Here is a 13,575-nt window from a genome sequence, read left to right as displayed (position 1 = left end):
AACACTGAATCAAATACATCATGTACAAATAGAAAAAAAAAAATAGGCATCAAATATAATAGATGTAAGAACATACAGAGGTGCCATTTGTGGCTCAGACCATTTCTTAGTTGAAGCCACCCTAAAATGCCGTAAAATGGAAGCTAGAGCAGTTGGTGTTTCCAAAGCTCAAAAACTCAACATTGATAAACTTTAAGATGAAGAGACTAGTAAACAATTTAGATCATCATTATCAGCCAAACTAAAGAGCGAAGAAGATGACCCTACAAAAGACATAGAGAATAAATAGAGAATAAATGGGAGTCAATGAAGAATAATGTCAAGGCAGTAGCTAAGGAAGTTCTTGGAACAGGCATTAAGAAGAACAAAAAGAATATTGGTTTGATGAAGATTGCAAGGAAATCGTTGAATTGAGAAATAAAGTATACCATGCATATTTGAGTCGTCCAGCAAGAAGGAAAAAGCAAGAACTAGATAGATGGAATAAAGAGGTACACACACTATGTGGGAAAATTAAAAGAAGTATATAACAGAGAAAATAATAAATATTGGAGAACAATTTAAGTCCAGCAAATCATATATGTCATATAAAGAAGTAAGATCAATCAATGAAGGATCTAAAACCAGAACAAACTGTTGTTAAGATAAGGACGGGCTACTTCTGGGAGATAAGGAAACATTCAAACATAGATGGAAATACTATTTCTCTAGATTACTAAATTCAACACAGTCAGTGAATGCCCACAAAGAAACTAGCAGGAAAAGAATTGCCAGGAAAAATGAAGAACCAGTGAACCCCCTACAAGGCAAGAATTTGAAAAATTCTAAGAGCCCAAATAAACAATAAAGCTCCAGGAATAGATGACATACCAGCAGAGCTATGGAAAAATGGAGGGATCAAACTCAGAGAGACACTCTTTCAATTGATAAGAGAAGTATGGAATCGAGAAGAAATGCCTAAGGACTGGCAGAGAAGGATAATTTGTCCATTATACAAAAAGGAGGACAAGTTGGAATGTAAGAACTATAGGGGTATTTCGCTCTTACCCACACCATATAAAATATTTGCATCAATAATAAGAAGCAGATTGGAACCATATGCAGAAACAATCATAGGAGAATACCAGGCTGATTTTTGGTAAGGCAACTCCACCATTGACCAGATATATACAGTAAAATAAATATTGGATAAGTGTTAAGAAGGGAACATAGATGTCTTCCAAATCTTCGTTGACTTCCAGCAAGCTTATGACTCCATAGATAGAGATATGATAGGTAGGCCATATAATGAGATAATTCAGAATACCAGAGAAGTTAATCAAATTGGTGGAACTGACAATGAAGGGTACCTTTGCCTCTGTACGCATCCAAGCAGAATCGGGAGACTTCTTTGAAGTAAAGCAAGGAGATGGACTGCTTCCACTCATTTTCAACTTGGTGTTAGAATACGTTATCAGGCAGCTACTAATTGATGCCAGAAGCACTCTACAATACAAATCTACACAAATAGTTGGATATGCAGATATTAACATCATGGGTAGATCACTAAGAAGAGTAAAGGAAGTCTTTAAGGACTTGAATGAGGAAGGCAAGAAAGTTGGACTAAAAATAAATTAGAATAAGACAAAGATATTAATCCAGTCAAGAAAAAGAACAGAACATGGTAAAAGAAAACTTTAACATCGAAGTGACCAACAATTTCTCATACCTAGGTAAAAACCTCAATGATAGAAATGAAGAAATAGCAGAAATACAAGCAGATATTCAAACAGCAAATAAGGCCTACTTCTCGATATTACTTTTAATCAGATGTAGAGATGTCAATTGGAGAGCTCGAGTGATGCTATACAAAACACTCATTCGCAGTACAAGTATTATAGTATATGGATGTGAATCATGGACTCTTCAGGAACAAGCTGCTAACAAACTTGACTCATTGGAGCGTAAAATCCTCCGAAGGATCTTTTTGGCCCTATTCAATCACAAGGAGTGTGGAGAATTAGATATAATGACAAAATTTACAAACTTTATAAGGAAGTACCTCTCTCCATATACATAAGAATAAAAATACTAAACTGGGCTAGCCATGTAGCTAGAATGGACGAGAACCGGATCCCGAAGAAGATGCTAGGAGGAAACATGGGAGGAAGAAGACCTATAAGAAGACCAAGGATCAGGTGGGAGGACAGTATCCATAAGGACGCAGATTCCATCATCCACATCAGAAACTGGCCAAAAAAGGACGTTCTGGAGGAAGAAAGTTGGGGAGGCCATGACCCGAAAACTAGCCGAAGCGCCGTAGGGAGGGAGGAATATTATCAACTTGGTTATTTGAACCTAACAATAAATGTATCTAGAATTTTCACATGCGCTCCATGAGTGAAACTCAATATTTACAAATCAACATTATCCTCGCGAAATCGTACACCAATGCCTCAAATGATGGCAAAGCGTTTCTACTTTGAGTTCTTCCTCTTTTTTTTGAACTGTACTTAAATTTGCCACGTATCATCTAGTCGGCTAAACACTTTTATCTTTTGGCTGGAGGAATTTCAATATCCAAGTCATTCCATATTTCAATCGCGTTTGTGAATATAGTTTCGCCATCTTCACATTGGTTTTGTAGAGTGGCTTTAAGGTGTCTCACGTTGTCCATTGCAGTAGGCTAATCTGTGATGACCAAATACTTGCTAACTATAGCAACCGACTTAAAACATGAGGCAATGTGTCTAAACATATCATCGGTGAAAGCAGTCCTTTTGCTTTTGCCTTCACTTCAGCTACTTTTGTTTTTGAGGTTATTTTTCACAGCTGCCATTTAATATTTAAGGAATGATTCTGTGACTGTCTCAGTGTCAGCATGACAAGTTCATCTTGTTCCTGATAGGGACTTTAAAGAAACAAGTTTCGGTCCTCTCCCTTTTAACCCTAGAACAGGCGCGCCAGCATTTCTTACATTATGGTTTCCACATATTTATTGCATAATTTTATTAGCATCAATTTAGTAAAGACAATTGTGCACAAAAATGTATAACAAAAACACAAATATTATGTAAACATCGTAATGTGATATATTACGAGAATTGGATATTCGGATCAAAGGAAAAACATTGTATAGGGTTTTCCAATAAGAACGATATGATTTTACAATGAAACAACATAAAAAAACTATTTCAGATACAACCAAACTTTTAATATTATTTTGAAGCATACTTTATTACATTATGTTTTGAGTAACATCATTTAAGTGTCCACTTCGACTTCGTGCACACGAGCTAATTCGATGAACCCAATTTTCGATGACTTCGTGCAATAATTCGGGCCTAATGTCACGAATGCAGCGTTCGATGTTCAATCTTAATGCATCAAGGGTTTGTGGTCTGTTTGCATAGACTATAGATTTCAAATAACATCGCAAAAATCAATCTCAAGGAGTTAAATCACAACTTCTTGGAGGCCAACTAACAGTTATATTTCTTGAAATTATCCTTTCAACAAACTGTTCTTGCAATACATCGATAGTGGCATTAGGAGTGTGACATGTGGTTTGTTGGAACAACATGTCCTCCAAATCAATTTCATCTAACTTTGGCCGCAAAAAATCTGTTAACATCAAACGGTACCGCTCACCAGTCACTGTAACTGCATCTCCTACCTCGCTTTGGAAAACAAATGGTCCGATGATGCCACCATGCCGTAAACCACACCATACAGTGGCGTTTTGCGGATGCAAGGCCTTCTCGTGAATCTCTTGTGTTTTCACACCAATTTTGGTTGTTAACATATCCACTTAACCAGAAATGACGTTGATCTGAGAAGATAATTTTTTGCCCAAAATTATGATCCATTTCAAGTTCAATAGAACGTCTATTTTCATAAATTTTTGGATAATAACCAAACGTTTTTGAAGCGTGTATTTAGCCATGATGAATTGTCACAGTATACTAAACACAAATGACAACTAGTTACAGTTATAACATTTGAATCATAGTTGTCAGTTCATTTGAAAATCATATCATTCTTATTGGGAAACCCTTTATAATAATGACTTTTCTGTAGTTCAAAGTATACAATTTAAGTTCAGTCTCTGTGAGAAAATACAAAAAGACACAAAATAACGTTTTAGAAAGGAATTTAAATAAAAATGTGCATGTAAAGAACAGCAAATCAGTTCAAACTGGACTTATTTTCTTGTATGAATGCAAGGTAAGCAAACTGTATCTGAGCAATCAGGACATACAATCTCTTTTACAATCTCCACAGCACTTCCTGGTGACAGGTGACAAAATCGTGCCAGAGACCACATGACGAGAGAACCTTTCTAATATAAATATTAGTAGGCCTATAAGCGGTGATAATTTTCAAAATATTACTGTCAAAAAAAGAGTTCAAAACACTCCAGTTAGGCTTTTCTTGATCACCTTTTGACCCAACCAAGCTCAGAACTATATTATGTGATCGTGTGCGGACGTTGGAGTTTCCAGACATGTCTTCTCTTTATTTAAAAATGTCTTTGGCAAGCAAATATCTACCCAAATCGGCTCCAACTTCATCACTGGATGTCAGCTGATCGCTGTGATCCTTATCATCTCCATTATCATCCAAAATGTCTTCTGCGTCCGAGTGATGTACCTCCTCAATGGCGTCATCTTCTCCATCATCACTGCCACTTGTGATGACGTCTTCACCTTCCGAGCTTTCGTCAAGCCGTTGCACAATAAATTGTTTATTGATGGTTTGTGTGCTTCTCCCTCAATGGCATGAATAGACCACAATAACTCAGAGCTCTTAACACTTAGACGTGCGTAAACACACCGAACACTTAGAAGGAGGAGTTGGTGGCAATGAAAACAAATGGATTTAAAATGCTTGCGAAGATACCGTGCCTAGTTAGGTCACTTTCGACGGAGCTATATATGTATTGCATTATTCCAAAAATGTAAAATTTAACACTGTTTAAATTAGTCTATGTGGTTCAGAGACTAATTGACATATAAGTGAACATGATTTCTTGAAGCGAAGAGAATATATCTTGTGTTTTTGATTTAGTAGTGTTATTTTAAGAATAGTTTCCATTAACAACTTAATGTTTGTTTTGTCAATGTTTGTTTCTTCTTAGTTACAACTGCTTTCAAATGTTAGGCGATTCCCTTTTACTGAGATAAGTGGTCCAATACACGGCATTAAAACACAGGAACATCACAGGGAAAATTATAAGCGCGAACATATCCAAAGGTATTTTCTTCTTTGTTGTTGTTTTCTTCATCGGTTTAACATAATCCTGGAAAGACATGGAAAGAATATCATAATGCTCCATCGATAACAATTAAAAGTGAAAGGCTACACACAAAGATCCCCTGCACTCTTGTGGGAAGACAACACATTTACCTTACGAGTAAAATCTCTCAAACTCTCTCCATTAGTTCCTTGAAACAAGCAACAGAACACGCGCAGGTTAGGCTGTATGGATAAAGGTTCTTCTATACCCATCGCATTTAGTTCTTGATCTGAATTACAAAAGAATTGAGTGTGTGTGTGTGTGTGAGTTGGTGTTTTAAGTCCACTTTATGCACAGTAAGGTTAATCGGGGCTGGACCTGCAGTTCAAAGTGGGATCCGAACCACTATGCACCACTATGTGCAAGTACAAGATGGCGGCTAGCAGCAGAAAGCTGTTACATCGCGCTCCGAATTCGATCGGCTTTTCTGTGATCTCGGTCTATTTCTTTGTTGTGATATTTTGCACGAGTGTGAGACTATTACTTGCGAACAGTGTCGACGGAAAAAAACAATAGCCTTCATGAGTGGAAGTGCAGTGGTGCAGTAAAAGATGTTTTGTCCAAGAAATTCCCCTTCGAGTGCCATCTCGCAACAACAAGAAGCAATCAACTTTTGCTTCTCAGAAGCCAAGGTTATGCCTCATCTAGCGTTCCCTGCTCTACAGGAGTACAGACTACCCAGCCAATTCAACAAGTTACAGCTCAAATAGACATTTTTGATAATCAGGCACGCTTGAAAAAGCTGCTGTACGATAATTTGCGTAAGATTCTTTATTGGATGTAATTTTGATGTTTATGTTGTTCTTTTTCTATTGTTATTCATTCCAATTTGTTAAATAAATAAATATATGTGCTTCCACCGGGTACCGAAACCGGGACCCCTTGATTACAAGACAACGGCGCTACCACTGCGCCATCGGGTAGGCGCACAAAATAATTGAGAAAGGAGAAGTATGAGCTAATAGTTTTCTAGTGTCATGCATTATTTTTTTTAACATAGGAGAAGTAGAAACACAAAGTAATGGAGAAAGAAATACCACATAATTTATTTTGTGTATAACTCATATTCATGACGAGATCTGTACAAAATTGATATGCAATTGTCCATAATAGTGAAAATAGTGAAAATTTCCTAGCGAAGCAGTGTTAAGTTGGGTCAAAGCAATCGTGCATCTTTAGGATTTTCAATGGAAAGGGGAGGAAAAACTGACGTGTGAAAAGATTGCTATGTTTTCAGGATATTCTTAGACATCTAATCTCGAATGCAAGATTCGTTGCCTGTAGATTAACAGGGGCTTGAAACTAAGCCAACAAATAATTCTCTCGGTGTTTATTATGCACACTGGATAAAAAAATATCAGTCACTTGACTCTAATGTTTGTGTAAAACATATTCCCGAAACATATAAATTTTGTGCTTAAAAATAGCATAAATAGCATATCTGGATTTTTTGAGAGTGACACAGTTTTAATGAAAATTTCAAGCGAAGTCATAATTGTCAAGTAATAAACTATTGTATTGTGTAAATTGCATTTCAATTAGATGCAAACCTGATTCGATGGAGTCACAAACTTCGCGCGGCGTCTATAAACTGGCCCAAGGTAAATTTCCTTCTCTGCCTCAGGGTGGACTTGAAGGTATCTTGCCCACTCTGATGCCTTCCGAATCTTGAATAAAACAATGGCGTACTCGATGAAGGCTGATCCGACGAATGCAATACAGGCGAGAATCCACACTTCCACCGGCTTTATGACCACAGATGCAGGTGTACCTTGCCTGCAAGATAACACAATTGTTTGAACAGTGCCTCAAAAGTTGAGAGACTCTCTTTTCTATCTGTTTCTCTCTCTCTCTCTCTCTCTCCCTCTCTCTCTCTCTCTCTCTCTCTCTCTCTCTCATTCTCTCTAGATGTTACCGAAAAGTCAACCTCACTTCCCCGTAGTACACATCTGTAACTGCAATGTTGCAGGTGAACGAGGCTCTGGCGTCTGGTCAGTATAATCCTCTGTAAGTCTGCGTGTTGTTCTGTGATTTGTTCTTAAATGTACTGAGCGCCCCCTTTACATCCTCAGCTTTTAACTAGGTAAGGAAATTGTAGTTCTTAGTTACGATAAGAAATTTATTTATTTATTTATTGAGAAAATTTCAGATATAGCACGTAGCCATTTTACACTGAAATCAGTAACATGAAAAGAACCAAAAAGAACAAAAATAAAAATAACAAAATATTAATATAAATAAGTCAAGATAGCACAATTAAATATTATTTAGCAACATATGTTCTGATGGTTCGTAGCGTTCCATCATGAACGCGGGGATCTTAAATGGGGATGTAACTTGCCCCTCCCGATTAATACTATTGATGGTAGAGACAGCCCTGAACGGGCCAGGTACAATTATCTAAATTAACATTAATATAGACTCAGGATTACGTTTTATACTAAAATGAGCAATGCGAATGGCAGATAAGGGTGTAGGATAGCTTACCCTGTTCGGTTTAGAAAACAGACCAATAGCTTCTGCTTCTCCGATGATTCCAAGTAAAAAGACCTCGCGACGCTCTCATGCGCACCTATTTAAACCCTCGCTTGGCCTCTCGTCACCTCTTGCCAAAGGCCAGTGTTCTTACCATTTCCTGTAAAAGGCTTATCCTACACATTTCTGAGCAGGAGCTGACAAGATCTGCCAGGGTCAATATTTCTTAATCGAACGGATATGCTATGGGTTGACCGAAAGGCGTACTATGTGGAAAATAAATCAGCACTTGATGGGAGATCGTTATATTGAGTGGGAATTCTGTGGAAGAGCGATCTTTTTTCATTTTCCAGTCTAGGGTTTTTGGGTAAAATAGATTTGTGTTGCGTGTTGAGCTCATAGGCACTCGAAACTGGAATTCCTGGAGGAGCGTGTTGCAACGGATTTTGCCATTGACAATTTTGTAAACATACCTAAAATCATTCAGTAAACGGCGCTGATAGGGAGTCTGTAAGTTTAGAAAGGCCAGGAGATGTGGTGTTGAAAACTGCGTAATGAGCGAACCCTGCAACGAACTATAGCAAGGAGAAAATTAATAACAGAATCGATTCTGGAGAGCTGAGTGGGACATGCAGTGGATCAGACGGGAAAGTAGTATTCTATTATTGGGGAGATGAATGATTTGAAGTTCAAGGTGAGGGATGAGATGTCACTAATTTCGGTGAAACGATACAGTAAACCTAAGAGACGCATAGCCTTTTTTGTCGTGCCACTAATATGTCCTTCAAATGTGAGTTTTTGGTCCAAAACAATGCCTAGGTCTTCATGAGGGGATACTGCTTTGATGTTATTGCCAAAGATAGAGTAAGTTGACTTTAACAGGTTCTTTTTGAGAGAGACGGTGAGAGTAGTGCATTTTTCAGGATTTAATGTAAGTTTCCATGTCAGGCACCATGAAAAAATGTTGTTATGTCATTCACTTCAATGAATCTCTATTTTCAATAATAGTGTAATCAGGTTCTATCTGGGTCATACTTGGTACGAGGCCTATTATTTTTATTAATTTAACCACATTGGAAAACCTATTTTGATGATGTTTTTTTGATTTTATACTATTGTAAATCTGTGTTTTTTTTATCTCGTACTTCGTACGAATGTCATAATTTCTTACGAGTTAAAGTACACCTACACCCATCTACACCCACCCACACTCACCCACACCCACCTACACCTATTTACTTCCGGTCTAATTGCGGTCTACTTCCGGTCCACTTCCGTTATACTTCCGGTCCACTTAACAGACACTTGTGAGTTTTTCCAGTTTTTTTTAAGTATACACCCAAGCACACTCACGCACACCCATGCAAATTTACTTTCGGTCTACTTCCGGTCTACTTCTATTGCATCATTTGCGCAACAAGTTATTACGCAATATTATGATGACCCTGTATCTGACGTGGTGTTTTCTGATTGGTTGGATTATGACTTAATGCGATGACGTGGTGTCTTCTGATTGGCTCACTGTTTCTGATGTTTTCAACGCGGTCCGCGCTTAGGTTATTTAGCATTACAGATCAGTCAGTATCGTGAGAGTGTTTGAAGAGTGCGGGCGCGTTGTTGCAGTGCTGCTCATATTTTTTTTTCATGTGCTAAGCACAGGGTGATATTTTTTTACTATATGTGCTTATTAATTTTTTATACTTAGTACAAATATATATTTTATATATAATAAAAAATAGCTAATATAAAATAAAACGTCATGAATATTTTTGGGTTTAAAAAGCAACAACATAATCAACCTGTAGAGAGAATTCAAGTGAACATGGATGTATTTAGAGAAATTTATCATCAATTGAAAGGGTTACTTCTTGTTCACTTGAATAGTATTTGGTCTCATGTTGACGAGGATACTGGAAAGCACTTATTTGTATTTAATAATAACTTATCATCATATAAGTTACCTGTTAGTGGGAAAATTCAAATAAACGTTTCACCACCCAATGTGACAGTTTTGCACATAGGTCGAAATTTGTATAGAATTAAACATAGTACATTACTTCCTGATACGTCTTATGATGTGGAAGCTGATGAATTTTTGTATGCTGAGATAATTGGAGAGTATGATAAATTGATTCCTCTGTTTATCGAAATAAGAATAATCTATCCTCTTATTAATATATAAAATACCTAAAAACAAAAAACAAAAAAACATGGATATATTTGGTAATAGAAGGCGACAGGAGATTCCAGATAATTCCAGCAAGATTGCTAGTTTAGATGTACGTCTAAAGAAACTGAAATCAGATTTACTCATATTACAGAATTCGCTAAATCTAAATATTCAAGCAGAGATTACAAATCTTCAAACTCAACTGATTGATCCTATAGTAAAAATTGATGGAGAACTCAAATCTTTGCTTGAGAAATATACTAATTTAGCTTCAGTAGATAATCTTCAGAACTTAGAAGAGAATATTGCCAACTTGAAAAAAGAACTTGATAAATTTAGAGAAATCCAGAGAACGAATACCGAACAGCTGGAACAGCAATTAAATGACCAGGCAAATAGTATTCGTACCTAATTGCAAACCATCATCCAGTCAAAACTCAAGAAGAAAATGAGCAGGTATATGCTAGTATTGCTAAATTGCAAGAACAGTTTCAATCTTTCGAAGTTCCTGCATTGCAAAGTATCAAATCTGAATTACAGACAGATGAACTGCATACAGCTTTAACAGAAGTTCAATCGAAACTACAGACATTGGAAGATTTTATCAATAATTTACCTTCATCTTCTGAATTAAATGCTATTGCTCGAAGCGTTCCCGGCATCAAATTGCAGTTGGAGGCTTATGAAGATTTTGGGAAGATACAAGGTACCATAGCTCACATAGAAGATACTATGGCAACTATGAGAAATGAGCTAACAAGTGTACAGGAAACTCTGGAATCGAAACTGCCTGGCATTACTGATATCCTAGCTATAGTTCATCAGCAAGTTACTAAGCTTAAAAGCTTGAATACTGAATCAGAATTATCGCATTTCCATCATCTTATTGACGACATTCAGAGTAAATTAGAGACACTGCAACAGTCTACACCTACGCAGGATGACATAACGCAACTGCAAGAAATTTTGAAAAATGCAGCTGATGCATCAGAACTCGATGCTATAAAATTAACTCTTACCACACTTCAGAATACTGTAGCTGCTTTGCCTACTTCTCAGGAAATCAGAGCTATGAGGAGAGCAGTACATCGAATTTTAAAAGCTGAGGATATCAAAAACATTCAAGCAGAAATTGCGCAAATCAGAGAAACTGTTGCTAGTCTCCCCAACAATCAAATAATTAACAAACTACATGCACTATTTACAGAAATCAGAAGTCAGGTATACGATCTTGCTACCCAGAGTTCTAAATTGAAACTTGTAGAAAATTTACAAGAGATTATTTCTAATATTACGTCACAAATTACTACTCTTGAAGCAAGTCAAGAATCTGCTTTATCAGGTTTTGCTACTCAACTTCACGATCTCAAATAGGAATATTAACAACTGTATGTTGATGTAAAAATCAAACCTAGCTACGATGCGTTGGTTCGTACTATCAACGAACACTTGGAATCGGTATTAAGCAGACTAGATGACGTAGATACTCGTCAATTATATTCTATGGAAATTATTAGGTTACAAAGTGTTCCAAATGCTCGAGGGCACTGGACGTACGCCAATGCTGGCAATGTTTACAAATTATATCCGCACACTCAGGTACATGAATTTTTTGTTGATGGTAGTTTACGATTTCTGAAGTTTGGTTTTCTAAAACATGGAAAACATATTGAAGTTCCTCAGTTTACTATAGTGCGAAAAGATGGTATACACAAGACAGTTCAAATACCTATTGCATACTGGGATGAGTCTACCAATAAATATAAAGTACATGACGACGAACAATTATCAGTTTTTGATATTGAAATTGGTGACAAGCTAGTATTTGACACAAAGCGGTTATACCCTGAGGACAATCCATTTTATGCGATATTCTCACTTCGAACTCGATGTCAAGACAAGATATAGTTCATGAATTACACAAACCAGCCCGTCGCAATTACAAGCGATTAAGTGTAGTAACAAAAGATATAAATGAATTCTTCCAGGCTGATCTGATCGAGATGGCTCCTCCAAGGGGAACTTTAAAAAAATTGGATAAGATAAATCATGGTTACAAATATATGCTTACAGTTATTGATACCTTTAGCAAATATGCATGGGCTGTTCCCCCAAAATCCAAGACTGGTACTTGTGTTACCAAGGCTTTTAAGTCGATATTCAGTGAGGGAAGGATACCAAAATATTTACAGACAGATAGAGGGAAAGAATTTTACAATGCTACATTTGCTAAGTTAATGCAACAACATAATATTAAACATTATTCTACATACAGTGATCTGAAAGCTAGTATAGTGGAACGATTCAACAGGACATTAAAAAATCGCAAGTGGAGACAATTCACTCTACAGGGCAATTATAAGTTGGTGCAAATTTTACCCGAGCTAGTTCATGATTACAACAATACAGTACACTGTACTATTCACATGAAACCTGCTGAGGTAACCAAATCTGATGAGCAACGATTGATTTCTACTGTTTATTGTAAAAAGTATACATACACTATCAAGAAGCCAAAGTTTAAAATAGGGGATCAGGTAAGGGTCAGTAAATATAAACAGTTATTCGTAAAAGGTTTTACTAAAAATTGGAGTACGGAGTTATTCTCAGTGGTTCAAGTTTTACCAGTGAATAGAAATACATATATATCATAAAAGATAATCATAACAAAATATTGAAAGGCAGATTCTATGAAGAGGAACTTAGTAAAACAAAATATCGAGATACATATCTAATCGAGAAAATATTGAAGAAGAAAAATAATAAATTGTATGTGAAATGGTTAGGTCTGCCAGACAAAAGTTGGATAGAAGCACACCAGGTGATTCTTTGACACCAACATGGAATGTGGTACAGCGTTTACCAGATGTAGTGGAAACTAATGAGAAAAATGGAGAGTTGTTACCTGATAACATAAGATGCCTCATTGCAGGCCCATCAGGTTGTGGAAAAACCACTTTGCTGGTTGATAATTTCTTGCTTGCCCCCAATTGGCTAGATTGGAAAAATAGACACTTGTATGTATTCTCAAAGAGTTTAGAACAACCGAAATACCAACAACTCATGAAGCTGTACGAGGGACTGGGCATAGCTACATTTGCATCAACAATAAAACCTCTCGACCAATGTTTGAAAAATTCTGTTGTGGAGTTTGATGATGTTATTCTAGAAAGTCAGAATTAAATTAGATTTTTTTTTACACAGGGTCGTCACAAAGAAATAGACTGCTTTTATTTAGCTCAAACTTATTCCAAAATTCCCAAACAATTACTACGAGATAATAAAAAAATTAATCTGTTTGTTTCGTCAAGATCATACTAATGTGAAACATGTATACGATGATTATGTGGGAGGAGACTTAAATTACAACCAATTTTCAAAATTCTGTTCATCTTGTTGGAACAGCGACGATTTTGGATTTGTTACTATCGACATGACTCGTAAACGTAACAATGGTAAATTTAGAAATAAAATCAACGACTTTTTAAACGTTGAAACGATATAAAATAACCACTAATCAAAAAACAAAAATATGACAAAACATAAAATAGAAGATAATTCGAAATTACGAGAGTACTTGTCCAAACGTATCAAAGGTTGGAAATCAGAGAATCGAGGTTTTTACGAACAACACAAGCGTCAAGACCAACCT

At 36.5% G+C, this 13,575-nt stretch overlaps 1 protein-coding gene across 1 annotated transcript in view; it reads right to left on the bottom strand.

The window, feature by feature from the left end:
• Positions 1-4,497: 4,497 nt before the first annotated feature.
• The window catches only part of LOC145992305 (glutamate-gated chloride channel subunit beta-like), a 169,076-nt gene continuing 159,998 nt past the window's right edge, over positions 4,498-13,575 (bottom strand). The window contains exons 6-8 of the mRNA XM_083128689.1: positions 6,829-7,054; positions 5,158-5,281; positions 4,498-4,751 (exon numbers count right to left, since the gene is read on the bottom strand). Coding sequence (XP_082984815.1) covers positions 4,498-4,751; positions 5,158-5,281; positions 6,829-7,054 — 604 coding nt within the window. The remainder of the gene's footprint in view (positions 4,752-5,157; positions 5,282-6,828; positions 7,055-13,575) is intronic.

The sequence above is a fragment of the Lepisma saccharinum genome, chromosome 9 (assembly GCF_977018435.1).
Source record: "Lepisma saccharinum chromosome 9, izLepSacc3.1, whole genome shotgun sequence".
NCBI classification, from domain to species: Eukaryota; Metazoa; Arthropoda; class Insecta; order Zygentoma; family Lepismatidae; genus Lepisma; species Lepisma saccharinum.
Note: the sequence above shows the minus strand (reverse complement) of the source record. Positions and strands in the feature narration are given on the sequence as shown.